The sequence below is a fragment of the Bombina bombina genome, chromosome 6, assembly GCF_027579735.1.
Source record: "Bombina bombina isolate aBomBom1 chromosome 6, aBomBom1.pri, whole genome shotgun sequence".
Taxonomy (NCBI): Eukaryota; Metazoa; Chordata; class Amphibia; order Anura; family Bombinatoridae; genus Bombina; species Bombina bombina.
Window position 1 is genome coordinate 44,512,547 of NC_069504.1, and position 18,045 is coordinate 44,530,591.

General features: G+C 42.1%; 1 protein-coding gene across 1 annotated transcript in view; it reads right to left on the reverse strand.

Moving 5' to 3' along the window:
* The window catches only part of EXOC4 (exocyst complex component 4), a 1,163,948-nt gene that overhangs the window by 1,125,088 nt on the left and 20,815 nt on the right, over window positions 1-18,045 (reverse strand). The window contains exon 3 of the mRNA XM_053716390.1: window positions 960-1,154. Within this exon, the coding sequence (XP_053572365.1) occupies window positions 960-1,154 (195 nt within the window). The remainder of the gene's footprint in view (window positions 1-959; window positions 1,155-18,045) is intronic.

Sequence of the window (18,045 nt, forward strand, 5' to 3'; positions counted from 1 at the left end):
TAGACAAAAATAACTGGCACCTCACACCCCCAATGGCTAGGACACTCACCACCTCCTATGACCCAGACAAGTAGAGAACAGACCCTCTCCGGCGCCACAAAAGATGACCACGCCCAGTCACAGAAAGACTCTCCCTGCATCTCCGGACTCAAACTTTCGTCCATGCTCTCACTGAGAGGCTCACAGGACTACTTAAAACTCCAGTCCCATCTCGTAGAGTACTACCTGTGGTTATTAATTCTAAGAGACTATTCCATAATCTTCTGACACTTCTCTGCCAACCTCCTGTGACGAAAGGCAAAGAATGACTGGGGACCAGGGAAGTGGGGGAGGTATTTAAGCCTTTGGCTGGGGTGTCTTTGCCTCCTCCTGGTGGCCAGGTTCTGTATTTCCCAAAAGTAATGAATGCAGCTTGGACTCTCCCCATTTTAAGAAGAAAATGAAGCTTTCCAATTATATGAAAACAGATTGGACACAAAGCAGAAAGTAAAAAAAACCTATATATGAAACCCTAAATTTTTCTTTCATGATCCAGATAGATCATGCAATTTTAAACAACTTTCCAATTTCCTTCTATTATCCGATTTGTTTCATTCTCTTGATATCCTGTGTTGAAAAGAATATTCTAGGTAGGCTCAGGAGCAGCAATGCAATACTAGCTGCTGATTTGTGCTTGCACATCTATGCCTATTCGCATTGGTTCACTGGATGTATGCAGCTAGCTCCCAGTATTGCTGGTACTTCAAGAAAGGATACCAAGAGAAAAAAAATCAAACTTGATAATAGAAATAAATGTGAAACTTGTTTAACCATCTAACCATAAAAGAAAAATTTGGGGTTTAATAAGACGATACATAAAAAGAAATTAGGTCAAATTAATTGTTTACCAAACCATGCATTGCATCCAGAGAGCATCAGGACACCATATTTAGGTATCCATTTGCATAGGAATCACGTACCAACATGTCGGTGGCATTCAGGTAGTGCTTGCTGGCCATGCACTGCTCCAGTTTCTGAGGCACCTGCTTAATGTTTTCAATTTCATCCAAAAGGTTCAGGACATGTTTGTGCTCGATCCCCTCGATCCATAGTTTCCTCAGCTCATCGCGCTTGCAGTGAAGCAGCATCTTGCAGGATAGGAGGTTCTCTTTCACCTGAAGGATACAAGAATGGAAAGTTAACACAAAACAAAGCGTAAAAGAAAAGGCCGATAGCTAGGAAAACATAATTTATGCTTACCTGATAAATTTATTTCTCTTGTAGTGTATCCAGTCCACGGATCATCCATTACTTATGGGATATTAACTCCTCCCCAACAGGAAGTGCAAGAGGATTCACCCAGCAGAGCTGCTATATAGCTCCTCCCCTAACTGCCATTACCAGTCATTCGACCGAAAACATGCAGAGAAAGGAAAACCATAGGGTGCAGTGGTGACTGTAGTTTAATGGAAAAATTACCTGCCTTAAAGTGACAGGGCGGGCCGTGGACTGGATACATTACAAGAGAAATAAATTTATCAGGTAAGCATAAATTATGTTTTCTCTTGTTAAGTGTATCCAGTCCACGGATCATCCATTACTTATGGGATACCAATACCAAAGCTAAAGTACACGGATGACGGGAGGGACAGGCAGGCTCTTTATACGGAAGGAACCACTGCCTGAAGAACCTTTCTCCCAAAAACAGCCTCCGAAGAAGCAAAAGTGTCAAATTTGTAAAATTTGGAAAAAGTATGAAGAGAAGACCAAGTTGCAGCCTTGCAAATCTGTTCAACAGAAGCCTCATTCTTAAAGGCCCAAGTGGAAGCCACAGCTCTAGTAGAATGTGCTGTAATTCTTTCAGGAGGCTGCTGTCCAGCAGTCTCATAGGCTAACCGTATTATGCTACGAAGCCAAAAGGAGAGAGAGGTAGCCGAAGCTTTTTGACCTCTCCTCTGACCAGAATAAACGACAAACAGGGAAGACGTTTGTCGAAAATCCTTAGTTGCCTGTAGATAAAATTTCAGGGCACGGACTACATCTAGATTGTGTAGCAGACGTTCCTTTTTCGAAGAAGGATTAGGACACAAAGATGGAACCACAATCTCTTGATTGATATTCCTGTTAGTGACCACCTTAGGTAGGAACCCAGGTTTAGTACGCAGAACTACCTTGTCTGAATGAAAAATCAGATAAGGAGAATCGCAATGTAAGGCAGATAACTCAGAGACTCTTCGAGCCGAGGAAATCGCCATTAAAAACAGAACTTTCCAAGATAACAACTTGATATCAATGGAATGAAGGGGTTCAAACGGAACCCCCTGTAAAACATTAAGAACTAAGTTCAAACTCCATGGTGGAGCAACAGTTTTAAACACAGGCTTGATCCTAGCTAAAGCCTGACAAAAAGCTTGAACGTCCGGAACTTCTGACAGACGTTTGTGTAAAAGAATGGACAGAGCTGAAATCTGTCCCTTTAAGGAACTAGCGGATAAACCCTTTTCTAAACCTTCTTGTAGAAAAGACAATATCCTCGGAATCCTAACCTTACTCCATGAGTAACTCTTGGATTCGCACCAATATAAGTATTTGCGCCATATCTTATGGTAAATCTTTCTGGTAACAGGCTTCCTAGCCTGTATTAAGGTATCAATAACTGACTCAGAAAAACCAAGTTTTGATAAAATCAAGCGTTCAATTTCCAAGCAGTCAGCTTCAGAGAAATTAGATTTTGATGTTTGAAGGGACCCTGGATCAGAAGGTCCTGTTTCAGAGGTAGCGACCAAGGTGGACAGGATGACATGTCCACTAGATCTGCATACCAAGTCCTGCGTGGCCATGCAGGCGCTATTAGAATCACTGATGCTCTCTCCTGTTTGATTCTGGCAAACAATCGAGGAAGCATCGGGAAGGGTGGAAACACATAAGCCATCCCGAAGGTCCAAGGTGCTGTCAAAGCATCTATCAGAACCGCTCCCGGATCCCTGGATCTGGACCCGTAACGAGGAAGCTTGGCGTTCTGTCGAGACGCCATGAGATCTATCTCTGGTTTGCCCCAACGTCGAAGTATTTGGGCAAAGACCACCGGATGAAGTTCCCACTCCCCCGGATGAAAAGTCTGACGACTTAACAAATCCGCCTCCCAGTTCTCCACTCCCGGGATGTGGATTGCTGACAGGTGGCAAGAGTGAGACTCTGCCCAGCGAATTATCTTTGATACTTCCATCATTGCTAGGGAGCTTCTTGTCCCTCCCTGATGGTTGATGTAAGCTACAGTCGTGATGTTGTCCGACTGAAACCTGATGAACCCCCGAGTTGTTAACTGGGGCCAAGCCAGAAGGGCATTGAGAACTGCTCTCAATTCCAGAATGTTTATTGGTAGGAGACTCTCCTCCTGATTCCATTGTCCCTGAGCCTTCAGAGAATTCCAGACAGCGCCCCAACCTAGTAGGCTGGCGTCTGTTGTTACAATTGTCCAGTCCGGCCTGCTGAATGGCATCCCCCTGGACAGATGTGGCCGAGAAAGCCACCATAGAATTGTCCGAATAGTTTCCATTTTGAACGATGGAACTCTTAGGAATTTGTTTAGGATCTTTAAATCCAAGATTGGCCTGAAAGTTCCCTCTTTTTTGGGAACCACAAACAGATTTGAGTAAAACCCTTGTCCTTGTTCCGACCGCGGAACCGGATGGATCACTCCCATTAATAAAAGATCTTGTACGCAGCGTAGAAACGCCTCTTTCTTTATTTGGTTTGTTGACAACCTTGACAGATGAAATCTCCCTCTTGGGGGAGAGAATTTGAAGTCTAGAAGGTATCCCTGAGATATGATCTCTAACGCCCAGGGATCCTGGACATCTCTTGCCCAAGCCTGGGCGAAGAGAGAAAGTCTGCCCCCCACTAGATCCGTTCCCGGATCGGGGGCCCTCGATTCATGCTGTCTTAGGGGCAGCAGCAGGTTTCCTGGCCTGCTTGCCCTTGTTCCAGGACTGGTTAGGTCTCCAGCCTTGTCTGTAGCGAGCAACAGCTCCTTCCTGTTTTGGTGCAGAGGAAGTTGATGCTGCTCCTGCTTTGAAATTACGAAAGGAACGAAAATTAGACTGTCTAGCCTTAGGTTTGGCTCTGTCTTGAGGTAGGGCATGGCCTTTACCTCCTGTAATGTCAGCGATAATTTCTTTCAACCCGGGCCCGAATAAGGTCTGCCCTTTGAAAGGTATATTAAGCAATTTAGATTTAGAAGTAATGTCAGCTGACCAGGATTTTAGCCACAGTGCTCTGCGTGCCTGAATGGCGAATCCGGAATTCTTAGCCGTAAGTTTAGTTAAATGTACTACGGCATCTGAAATAAATGAGTTAGCTAACTTAAGGGCTTTAAGCTTGTGTGTAATCTCATCTAATGGAGCTGATTCAAGTGTCTCTTCCAGAGACTCAAACCAAAATGCTGCTGCAGCCGTGACAGGCGCAATGCATGCAAGAGGTTGCAATATAAAACCTTGTTGAACAAACATTTTCTTAAGGTAACCCTCTAACTTTTTATCCATTGGATCTGAAAAGGCACAGCTATCCTCCACCGGGATAGTGGTACGCTTAGCTAAAGTAGAAACTGCTGCCTCCACCTTAGGGACCGTTTGCCATAAGTCCCGTGTGGTGGCGTCTATTGGAAACATCTTTCTAAATATCGGAGGGGGTGAGAACGGCACACCGGGTCTATCCCACTCCTTAGTAACAATTTCAGTAAGTCTCTTAGGTATAGGAAAAACGTCAGTACTCGCCGGTACCGCAAAATATTTATCCAACCTACACATTTTCTCTGGTATTGCAACTGTGTTACAATCATTCAGAGCCGCTAACACCTCCCCTAGTAATACACAGAGGTTTTCCAGCTTAAATTTAAAATTTTAAATATCTGAATCCAGTTTGTTTGGATCAGAACCGTCACCCGCAGAATGAAGCTCTCCGTCCTCATGTTCTGCAAATTGTGACGCAGTGTCTGACATGGCCCTAATATTATCAGCGCACTCTGTTCTCACCCCAGAGTGATCACGCTTACCTCTTAGTTCTGGTAATTTAGCCAAAACTTCAGTCATAACAGTAGCCATATCCTGTAATGTGATTTGTAATGGCCGCCCAGATGTACTCAGCGCTACAATATCACGCACCTCCCGAGCGGGAGATGCAGGTACTGACACGTGAGGCGAGTTAGTCGGCATAACTCTCCCCTCGTTGTTTGGTGAAATATGTTCAATTTGTACAGATTGACTTTTATTTAAAGTAGCATCAATACAGTTAGTACATAAATTTCTATTGGGCTCCACTTTGGCTTTAGCACATATAGCACAGATATCTTCCTCTGAATCAGACATGTTTAACACACTAGCAAATAAACTAGCAACTTGGAAATACTTTTCAAGTAATTTACTATAATATGAAAACGTACTGTGCCTATAAGAAGCACAGAAAAAGTTATGACAGTTGAAAATTAATAAACTGAAAAGTTATAGCAGCAAATCTTTGTAAAAAACACAATTTTAGCAAAGGATTGCTCCCATTAGCAAAGGATAACTAACCCTGATAGCAGAAAAAAAAAAAATACAGAAAACAGAATTTATGTTTACCTGATAAATTACTTTCTCCAACGGTGTGTCCGGTCCACGGCGTCATCCTTACTTGTGGGATATTCTCTTCCCCAACAGGAAATGGCAAAGAGCCCAGCAAAGCTGGTCACATGATCCCTCCTAGGCTCCGCCTACCCCAGTCATTCGACCGACGTTAAGGAGGAATATTTGCATAGGAGAAACCATATGTTACCGTGGTGACTGTAGTTAAAGAAAATAAATTATCAGACCTGATTAAAAAAACCAGGGCGGGCCGTGGACCGGACACACCGTTGGAGAAAGTAATTTATCAGGTAAACATAAATTCTGTTTTCTCCAACATAGGTGTGTCCGGTCCACGGCGTCATCCTTACTTGTGGGAACCAATACCAAAGCTTTAGGACACGGATGAAGGGAGGGAGCAAATCAGGTCACCTAAATGGAAGGCACCACGGCTTGCAAAACCTTTCTCCCAAAAATAGCCTCAGAAGAAGCAAAAGTATCAAATTTGTAAAATTTAGAAAAAGTGTGCAGTGAAGACCAAGTCGCTGCCTTACATATCTGATCAACAGAAGCCTCGTTCTTGAAGGCCCATGTGGAAGCCACAGCCCTAGTGGAGTGAGCTGTGATTCTTTCAGGAGGCTGCCGTCCGGCAGTCTCATAAGCCAATCGGATAATGCTTTTAATCCAGAAGGAGAGAGAGGTAGAAGTTGCTTTTTGACCTCTCCGTTTACCAGAATAAACAACAAACAAAGACAAAGTTTGTCTGAAATCCTTAGTAGCTGCTAAGTAAAATTTGAGAGCACGAACTACATCCAAGTTGTGCAACAAACGTTCCTTCTTTGAAACTGGATTAGGACACAAAGAAGGCACAACTATCTCCTGGTTAATGTTTTTGTTAGAAACAACTTTTGGAAGAAAACCAGGTTTAGTACGCAAAACCACCTTATCTGCATGGAACACCAGATAAGGAGAAGAACACTGCAGAGCAGATAATTCTGAAACTCTTCTAGCAGAAGAAATTGCAACCAAAAACAAAACTTTCCAAGATAATAACTTAATATCAACGGAATGTAAGGGTTCAAACGGAACCCCCTGAAGAACTGAAAGAACTAGGTTGAGACTCCAAGGAGGAGTCAAAATTTTGTAAACAGGCTTGATTCTAACCAGAGCCTGAACAAAGGCTAGAACATCTGGCACAGCTGCCAGCTTTTTGTGAAGTAACACAGACAAGGCAGAAATCTGTCCCATCAAGGAACTTGCAGATAATCCTTTTTCCAATCCTTCTCGAAGGAAGGATAGACTCTTAGGAATCTTAACCTTGTCCCAAGGGAATCCTGCAGATTCACACCAACAGATATACCAAATTATGTGGTAATTTTTCTGGTTACAGGCTTTCAGGCCTGAACAAGAGTATTAATAACAGAATCTGAGAACCCTCGCTTTGATAAGATCAAGCGTTCAATCTCCAAGCAGTCAGCTGGAGTGGGTCGAACGGACCTAGAACAAGAAGGTCTCGTCTCAAAGGTAGCTTCCATGGTGGAGCCGATGACATATTCACCAGATCTGCATACCAAGTCCTGCGTGGCCACGCAGGAGCTATCAAAATCACCGACGCCCTCTCCTGATTGATCCTGGCTACCAGCCTGGGGATGAGAGGAAACGGCGGGAACACATAAGCTAGTTTGAAGGTCCAAGGTGCTACTAGTGCATCCACTAGAGCCGCCTTGGGATCCCTGGATCTGTACCCGTAGTAAGGAACTCTGAAGTTCTGACGAGAGGCCATCAGATCCATGTCTGGAATGCCCCACGGTTGAGTGACTTGGGCAAAGATTTCCGGATGGAGTTCCCACTCCCCCGGATGCAATGTCTGACGACTCAGAAAATCCGCTTCCCAATTTTCCACTCCTGGGATGTGGATAGCAGACAGGTGGCAGGAGTGAGACTCCGCCCATAGAATGATTTTGGTCACTTCTTCCATCGCTAGGGAACTCCTTGTTCCCCCCTGATGGTTGATGTATGAACTTGGCCCTCGCTAGCTGAGGCCAAGCTTTGAGAGCATTGAATATCGCTCTCAGTTCCAGAATATTTATCGGTAGAAGAGATTCTACCCGAGACCAAAGACCCTGAGCTTTCAGGGATCCCCAGACCGCGCCCCAGCCCATCAGACTGGCGTCGGTCGTGACAATGACCCACTCTGGTCTGCGGAAGGTCATCCCTTGTGACAGGTTGTCCAGGGACAGCCACCAACGGAATGAGTCTCTGGTCCTCTGATTTACTTGTATCTTCGGAGACAAGTCTGAATAGTCCCCATTCCACTGACTGAGCATGAACAGTTGTAATGGTCTTAGATGAATGCGCACAAAAGGAACTATGTCCATTGCCGCTACCATCAAACCTATCACTTCCATGCACTGCGCTATGGAAGGAAGAGGAACGGAATGAAGTATCCGACAAGAGTCTAGAAGTTTTGTTTTTCTGGCTTCTGTCAGAAAAATCCTCATTTCTAAGGAGTCTATTATAGTTCCCAAGAAGGGAACCCTCGTTGACGGAGATAGAGAACTCTTTTCCACGTTCACTTTCCATCCGTGAGATCTGAGAAAGGCCAGGACAATGTCCGTGTGAGCCTTTACTTGAGGAAGGGACGACGCTCGAATCAGAATGTCGTCCAAGTAAGGTACTACAGCAATGCCCCTTGGTCTTAGCACCGCCAGAAGGGACCCTAGTACCTATGAGAAAATCCTAGGAGCAGTGGCTAATCCGAAAGAAAACGCCACGAACTGGAAATGCTTGTCCAGGAATGCAAACCTTAGGAACCGATGATGTTCCTTGTGGATAGGAATATGTAGATACGCATCCTTGAAATCCACCTTGGTCATGAATTGACCTTCCTGGATGGAAGGAAGAAGTGTTCGAATGGTTTCCATCTTGAACGATGGAACCTTGAGAAACTTGTTCAAGATCTTGAGATCTAAGATTGGTCTGAACGTTCCCTCTTTTTTGGGAACTATGAACAGATTGGAGTAGAACCCCATCCCTTGTTCTCCTAATGGAACAGGATGAATCACTCCCATTTTTAGCAGGTCTTCTACCCAATGTAAGAATGCCTGTCTTCTTATGTGGTCTGAAGACAACTGAGACCTGTGGAACCTCCCCCTTGGAGGAAGCCCCTTGAACTCCAGAGAATAACCTTGGGAGACTATTTCTAGCGCCCAAGGATCCAGAACATCTCTTGCCCCAGCCTGAGCGAAGAGAGAGAGTCTGCCCCCCACCAGATCCGGTCCCGGATCGGGGGCCCGCATTTCATGCTGTCTTGGTAGCAGTGGCAGGTTTCCTGGCCTGCTTTCCTTGTTCCAGCCTTGCATAGGTCTCCAGGCTGGATTGGCTTGAGAAGTATTACCTTCCTGCTTAGAGGACGTAGCCCTTGGGGCTGATCCGTTTCTGCGAAAGGGACGAAACTTAGGTTTATTTTTGGTCTTGAAAAGACCTATCCTGAGGAAGGGCGTGGCCCTTGCCCCCAGTGATTGCAGTGACAGGGACAATGCATGCAATTGGTTGTAGAAGGGAACCTTGCTGAACAAACATCTTTAGCAGACCTTCTAATTTTTTATCCATAGGATCTTGGAAAGCACAACTATCTTCTATGGGTATAGTGGCGCGCTTGTGTAGAGTAGAAACCGCCCCCTCGACCTTGGGGACTGTCTGCCATCAGTCCTTTCTGGGGTCGACTATAGGAAAACAATTTTATAAATATGGGGGGAGGTACTAAAGGTATACCGGGCCTGTCCCATTCTTTACTAACAATGTACGCCACCCGCTTGGATATAGGAAAAGCTTCGGGGGGCCCCGGGGCCTCTAAGAACTTTTCCATTTTACATAGTGGTTCTGGAATGACCAGATAATCACAATCATCCAAATTGGATAACACCTCCTTAAGCAGAGCGCGGAGATGTTCCAACTTAAATTTAAAAGTAATCACATCAGGTTCAGCTTGTTGAGAAATGTTTCCTGAATCTGAAATTTCTCCCTCAGACAAAACCTCCCTGGCCCCCTCAGACTGGTGTAGGGGCCCTTCAGAAACCATATCATCAGCGTTCTCATGCTCTACAGAATTTTCTAAAACAGAGCAGCCGCGCTTTCGCTGATAAGTGGGCATATTGGCTAAAATGTTTTTGATAGAATTATCCATTACAGCCGTTAAATGTTGCATAGTAAGGAGTATTGGCGCACTAGATGTACTAGGGGCCTCCTGTATGGGCAAGACTGGTGTAGACGAAGGAGGGGATGATGCAGTACCATGCTTACTCCCCTCACTTGAGGAATCATCTTGGGCATCATTTTTACTAAAATTTTTTATGACATAAAATACATATAGTTAAATGAGAAGGAACCTTGGTTTCCCCACAGTCAGAACACAATCTATCTGGTAGTTCAGACATGTTAAACAGGCATAAACTTGATAACAAAGCACAAAAAACGTTTTAAAATAAAACCGTTACTGTCACTTTAAATTTTAAACTAAACACACTTTATTACTGCAATTGCGAAAAAGTATGAAGGAATTGTTCAAAATTCACCAAAATTTCACCACAGTGTCTTAAAGCCTTAAAAGTATTGCACACCAAATTTGGAAGCTTTAACCCTTAAAATAACGGAACCGGAGCCGTTTTTATATTTAACCCCTTTACAGTCCCTGGAATCTGCTTTGCTGAGACCCAACCAAGCCCAAAGGGGAATACGATACCAAATGATGCCTTCAGAAAGACTTTTCTATGTATCAGAGCTCCACACACATGCAGCTGCATGCCATGCTGTCCTCAAAAACAAGTGCGCCATACCGGCGCGAAAATGAGGCTCTGACTATGATTAGGGAAAGCCCCTAAAGAATAAGGTGTCAAAAACAGTGCCTGCCGATATAATCATATCAAAATACCCAGAATAAATGATTCCTCAAGGCTAAATATGTGTTAATAATGAATCGATTTAGCCCAGAAAAAGTCTACAGTCTTAATAAGCCCTTGTGAAGCCCTTATTTACTATCTTAATAAAAATGGCTTACCGGATCCCATAGGGAAAATGACAGCTTCCAGCATTACATCGTCTTGTTAGAATGTGTCATACCTCAAGCAGTAAGAGACTGCACACTGTTCCCCCAACTGAAGTTAATTGCTCTCAACAGTCCTGTGTGGAACAGCCATGGATTTTAGTTACGGTGCTAAAATCATTTTCCTCATACAAACAGAAATCTTCATCTCTTTTCTGTTTCTGAGTAAATAGTACATACCAGCACTATTTTAAAATAACAAACTCTTGATTGAATAATAAAAACTACAGTTAAACACTAAAAAACTCTAAGCCATCTCCGTGGAGATGTTGCCTGTACAACGGCAAAGAGAATGACTGGGGTAGGCGGAGCCTAGGAGGGATCATGTGACCAGCTTTGCTGGGCTCTTTGCCATTTCCTGTTGGGGAAGAGAATATCCCACAAGTAAGGATGACGCCGTGGACCGGACACACCTATGTTGGAGAAATAAACGTTTTTTTTTTTTTTTATCACAGTCAACTACAATCTCACAGCTCTGCTGTGAGTGATTACCTCCCTCAAAACAAGTTTTGAAGACCCCTGAGTTCTGTAGAGATGAACCGGATCATGCAGGGAAGACAATAAACTTCTGACTGAATTTTTTGATGCGTAGCAAAAGCGCCAAAAAAAGGCCCCTTCCCCTCACACATAACAGTGAGAGAGATCAGTAAACTGTCATAAATTAAATAAAACGACTGCCAAGTGGAAAAAAATAGTGCCCAAAACATTTTTTCACCCAGTACCTCAGAAAATTAAACGATTTTACATGCCAGCAAAAAAACGTTTAACATTAATAAATTGAGTGTTATTAAAAAGCCTGTTGCTAGTCCCTGCAAATTAGGCTAAAGTTTTATGCATACAGTATAATTCCAGTGAAGTGCCATTCCCCAGAATACTGAAGTGTAAAATATACATACATGACAGCCTGATACCAGTTGCTGCTACTGCATTTAAGGCTGAGTTTACATTATATCGGTATGGCAGAATTTTCTCATCAATTCCATTGTCAGAAAATAATAAGCTGCTACATACCTCTTTGCAGATTAATCTGCCCGCTGTCCCCTGATCTGAAGTTTACCTCTCCTCAGATGGCCGAGAAACAGCAATATGATCTTAACTACTCCGGCTAAAATCATAGAAAAACTCAGGTAGATTCTTCTTCAAATTCTACCAGAGAAGGAATAACACACTCCGGTGCTATTATAAAATAACAAACTTTTGATTGAAGGTATGAAACTAAGTATAATCACCACAGTCCTCTCACACATCCTATCTATTCGTTGGGTGCAAGAGAATGACTGGTAATGGCAGTTAGGGGAGGAGCTATATAGCAGCTCTGCTGGGTGAATCCTCTTGCACTTCCTGTTGGGGAGGAGTTAATATCCCATAAGTAATGGATGATCCGTGGACTGGATACACTTAACAAGAGAAACAATCTTTACACCGTATGTGCTCATTATCTCATGGGTAGGGACTAATGAGACTACATGTGATACACAGAAGCTACACACTTGCAGGTGAGCAATCTTTACACCGTATGTGCTCATTATCTCATGGGTAGGGTGTGATGAGACTACATGTGATACACAGAAGCTACACACTTGCAGGTGAGCAATCTTTACACCGTATGTGCTCATTATCTCATGGGTAGGGTCTGATGAGACTACATGTGATACACAGAAGCTACACACTTGCAGGTGAGCAATCTTTACACCGTATGTGCTCATTATCTCATGGGTAGGATTTGATGAGACTACATGTGATACACAGAAGCTATACACTTGCAGGTGAGCAATCTTTACACTGTATGTGCTTGTTATCTCATGGGTAGGGACTGATGAGACTACATGTGATACACAGAAGCTACACACTTGCAGGTGAGCAATCTTTACACTGTATGTGCTCGTTATCTCATGGGTAGGATCTGATGAGACTACATGTGATACACAGAAGCTATACACTTGCAGGTGAGCAATCTTTACACTGTATGTGCTCATTATCTCATGGGTAGGGTCTGATGAGACTACATGTGATACACAGAAGCTATACACTTGCAGGTGAGCAATCTTTACACCTTATGTGCTCATTATCTCATGGGTAGGGTCTGATGAGACTACATGTGATACACAGAAGCTATACACTTGCAGGTGAGCAGTCATTACACCGTATGTGCTTGTTATCTCATGGGTAGGGACTGATGAGACTACATGTGATACACAGAAGCTACACACTTGCAGGTGAGCAATCTTTACACCGTATGTGCTCATTATCTCATGGGTAGGGACTGATGAGACTACATGTGATACACAGAAGCTACACACTTGCAGGTGAGCAATCTTTACACCGTATGTGCTCATTATCTCATGGGTAGGGTCTGATGAGACTACATGTGATACACAGAAGCTATACACTTGCAGGTGATCAGTCATTACACCGTATGTGCTTGTTATCTCATGGGTAGGGACTGATGAGACTACATGTGATACACAGAAGCTACACACTTGCAGGTGAGCAATCTTTACACCGTATGTGCTCATTATCTCATGGGTAGGGACTGATGAGACTACATGTGATACACAGAAGCTACACACTTGCAGGTGAGCAATCTTTACACCGTATGTGCTCATTATCTCATGGGTAGGGACTGATGAGACTACATGTGATACACAGAAGCTACACACTTGCAGGTTAGCAATCTTTACACCGTATGTGCTTGTTATCTCATGGGTAGGGACTGATGAGACTACATGTGATACACAGAAGCTACACACTTGCAGGTGAGCAATCTTTACACTGTATGTGCTCATTATCTCATGGGTAGGGACTGATGAGACTACATGTGATACACAGAAGCTATACACTTGCAGGTGAGCAATCTTTACACCGTATGTGCTCGTTATCTCATGGGCAGGGTCTGATGAGACTACATGTGATACACAGAAGCTACACACTTGCAGGTGAGCAATCTTTACACCGTATGTGCTCGTTATCTCATGGGTAGGATCTGATGAGACTACATGTTATAAATAGAAGCTACATATTGGCTTGAGCAGTATAACAGAGAAAATGGCAATAAAGAAATTAAAATTAGTGCATTAAATATGTAAACCAAGAGACTTCAAAGTATTGTATAGGGCAATGACTGGCAACTACAGTCCTGAACGACATCGCAATAGGCAAAGAGGTATGTGACTCTCTATGTGTGCATGTGATTATCAGACTGGCTTGGGTATTAATTCTTAAGTCCACTAATGTTTATCTAAGACTCATAAATATGGAAAGTGCATCCCAAGCAATGGATCAGGAAAACACAGATACAAGGAGAAATCAGAAGGTCCAAAAAAGGACTTTGATGGTTGTCTGCCAACTTTATTTCCCTCAAATTATAAGTAGAAGGTTGTAGAATGCAAATAAATAAATACCTAAATAAAAACAGACAGAGAACAACATTTTTAAGAAATGTTTAAGGTAAAGCTGGTGTGGTGCCACTTTTTAAAAAGGGAAGCAGGGCTGATCCAGGAAGCTATAGACCAGTTAGTCTGACATCAATAGTGGGGAAGATGCTTGAAGGGATTATAAGGGATTATATTGATGAATATATTCATGTAAACAAGATTTTGAGTTTAAGTCAGCATGGTTTTATGAGAAATAGATCATGTCAAACTAATCTAATTAGATTGTACAAGGAAGGAAGTAAAAATATAAATAAAGGGGAATCAGTTCATGTGATATACTTGGATTTTGCAAAGGAGTTTGATATAATGCCACATGAGAGATTAATGTACAAAATGTTATAAGCTTCTAAGGCTAATAAGATATTAGCATGTATTAAAAGAGGCATTGATGCTAGGGAGGAAAGCATAATTCTGTCACTATAAAATTTCCTGGCAAGACCTCACCTTAATGATAAAAGTGCAGTTCTGTTGACCAATCTCAAAAAAAGACATTGCAGACATAGAAAAAGTTCAGAGAAGGGTCACAAAGCTAAAAAGGGGAATGGAGAATTTAAGCTATGAGGAGAGGATAACCAAACTGGGTCAGTTTTCTCTAGAGAACAATGAAGGGCAGCAGCTTCTAGGGCTAATAAGATACTAGCGGGTATTAAAAGAGGCATTGATGCTAGGGAGGAAAGCATAGTTCCGTTACTATATTTATCCCTGGCAAGACCTCACCTTGAGTATGGAGTGCAGTTCTGGGGACTTATCTCAAAAAAAAAAAAATTGCAGATTTTTCAGAGAAGGGCCACAAAGCAAATAAGGGGAATGGAGAATTTAAGCTATGAAGACAGGTTAGCCAAACTGGGTCTTTTTTCTCTAGAAAAAAAGGCACTTGAGAGGTGACATGATTACTTTATATAAATATATTCAAGGCCCATATACAGAGATGGCAGAAGCTCTGTTTATTCCAAGAAAATTGTTTGCGACAAGAGGTCACAATTTAAGGCTGTAAGAGCAATAAAATTGTGTAACATAGGAAGTAGTAAATGCCAATACCTTAATTCAGCGCTCGACAAATATGTTCAAAATCTAGGAGCTAGAATTTTTAGGTGCCTAGAATTACGTTATATATATATATATATATATATATATATATATTCAGACACCCGTGTATATATACATAAACACACACACACATAAATATAAATAGTACAGAATCAATACAGAATCAATAACCTGGCTCTCTCCCCTAGACACAGCATCCACTGCTGCTCTGTCACATGGGGGTCTCCACTTCAGCCACACTCCTAAGTATGATAGACAAGTGATGTAGGTATTTTACTTTCCTCTCATTGCACCTTCCAACAAATACATCCCATCTCTTCCCTTACATTTTCCGAATTCGAAACCCACATAATTCGCTTATTCTCTCCCCTCTCTATACGTGTTGCAGTCATATACCGACCCCCTGGCTCCCCAACTCAATTTCAAGATCACTTGGCTGCCTGGCTACCTTATTTCCTATCATTAGGCACCCCTGCCCTCATTCTTGGAGATTTTAACATCCCTCGACAATCACACTGACTCCTCTGCAACTCACTTCCTCTTTCCGTTTGTCACAATGGACTGACTCTCCCACTCACAAATATGGTCATTTCCTTGACCTGATCTTTAGCCATCGATGCACCATTTCAAACTCTCCTTTTCCTCTTTCTGACAACCATCTCCTCACTTGTAACATCTCATCCCTCCCTACAACTCTCCCTCCTTCTACTCCTCCCACCAAACTTCACAGAAGCATTATGTCATTATATCAGCAATAGCTTGCTAATTTCCTCGAACCTCTCCTCTCATCCATCTCCTCCTTCTCCTGCCCTGACCAATCTATCTGCCACTATAATTCCACCCTTACATAGGTCCTTGACAATCTGGCCCCTCTTACCATTGCTCAGAAATCACACACTAATACTCAGCCCTGGCATACTCCTCTGACACAGTGCCTACGCAGATGTTCCCGTACTGCTGAGCGGCACTGGAGAAAATCTCGGAGTTCAGCTGATTTTCTTCATTACAAGTTCATTTTGAATTCCTACTATTCTGCCCTTAAAGGGACCGTCTAGTCAAAATTAAACTTTCATTATTCAGATAGGACTTGTAATTTTAATCAACTTTCTAATTTACTTTTATCAACAAATGTTAAAACTAAACCTAGACAGACTCATATGCTAATTTCTAAACCCTTGAAAGCTGCCTCTAATCACAGGCTTTTTAAATTCCTTTTCAACACAAAAAGAGACTGAAAGTAGCGTGGGCCATATAGATAACACTGTGTTCAGGCACAGGGAGTTATTTAGCACAACACAATGCTAAATGCAAGTCAATAGATAATAAACAGTCACAGTCATGTGATCAGGGGGCTGGAAGAAAGTTCCTAGATACAAGGTAATCACAGATGTAAAAAGTGTATTAATATAACACTGTTGGTTATGCAAAACTGGGATGCAAAAAACAGGATGGAGTGAGTGCACCTTAAACGTAAATTAGTGATAATAATGGTAGCTCTAAAAAAAACCTTCAGAGTGATAAAAGTTCCTCCAAACTATTATCGATGTGTAAAATGATTAGGACAGGTGAAGGGGAGCTGATTATATGTTCAAAAGTCCTTTAGGAGATTCTTAAGAATTAGTTAAGAAATAGTGCAAAAATGAGTGTATGCTTAGTGCAAATTGATATCTAAAATGAACTAATAAATGATTTTAAGAATGCAAAGCTTATGTAAAATTCCTTTTATATAGGTAAACAGATATATCAAAATTTATAACAGTATAAAAAAATCTTATTCAACAAAAGATCTGATACAATATTAATACAATATGAGCTCATATAGTTAAAAAACAGTTTGGAAGACAAACATTTAAATAACAGATATCTGTGCTGTTAGCAAAATAAATAAATCACACTGCAGTGGATAATGTAAATCAAAAAGAGTCACTGAAATGACGGCTTATTTCTGGATAATAGATAAAACACTTTTTTAAGAAAGCCTTTGAATGGAACAAGATATAATGTACCTTTGAAAAACGTATATTTCGATACTATTTGTAACAGGTGGCAGACTCTGTTGAAGAAAATGCTGTATAATCGAGTATGCCTTAAGATTGGTTTTGTAGAATATTTCAAGGAGGTCTACAGAATACCAACAAGTGATAATAAATGATCTGCTATTAGTAATAGCTTTAATTAGGTAGTGTACAGCGTTCAGCGTTTTCAAATATTCTTAGGTAAGATAAAAGGTGAAATAGTACCTGTTGTCAGAGGGCTGCTATTAGTAATAGCTATGGATCCTGAGGTTTTTCATGTACCTTTGTGGGTTACGGTGTCCCAATACTCTCAATCAGTATGGACTAGGATCCTTTTTCAAGTGCTGAGGTTTTTCATGTACCTTTGTGGGTTACGGTGTCCCATATACTCTCAATCAGTATGGACTAGGATCCTTTTTCAGGTCTCCGTTGCTTTATGCTTCTCAGGCAGGTGCGAGATTTTGTAAGCTCTGAAGACCGCTGACCTCCGTTACAGGATATCAAATTTGTATTGTAATCCAAAGTAGCAAGTAGTAGCAGATTTGTTGCAATCCAAAAATAGTAGCAATAGCAATAGCAGTATTGGAAGTAGTCTCGGTACTGAGACCTCTGCAAGGCAACTTGAGCCGTTATCTACTGAGCGTGTCAGATGCTCCGTTTGGCGGCAAAATAATTCAAAATTACCGGCTTCTTAATTGAAAGTTTGTGTCGGTTTTTTGTTGTGGACTGTGTGAACCTGCACACAGTGTAATACAAAGATAGAGTGTAGGCAGCTCTACGCGTTTCGGCCGTAGCCTTTATCAAGATTATTATTATGCAAAACTGGGGAATGGGTAATAAAAGGATTATCTATCTTTTGTAGACTGTCCCTT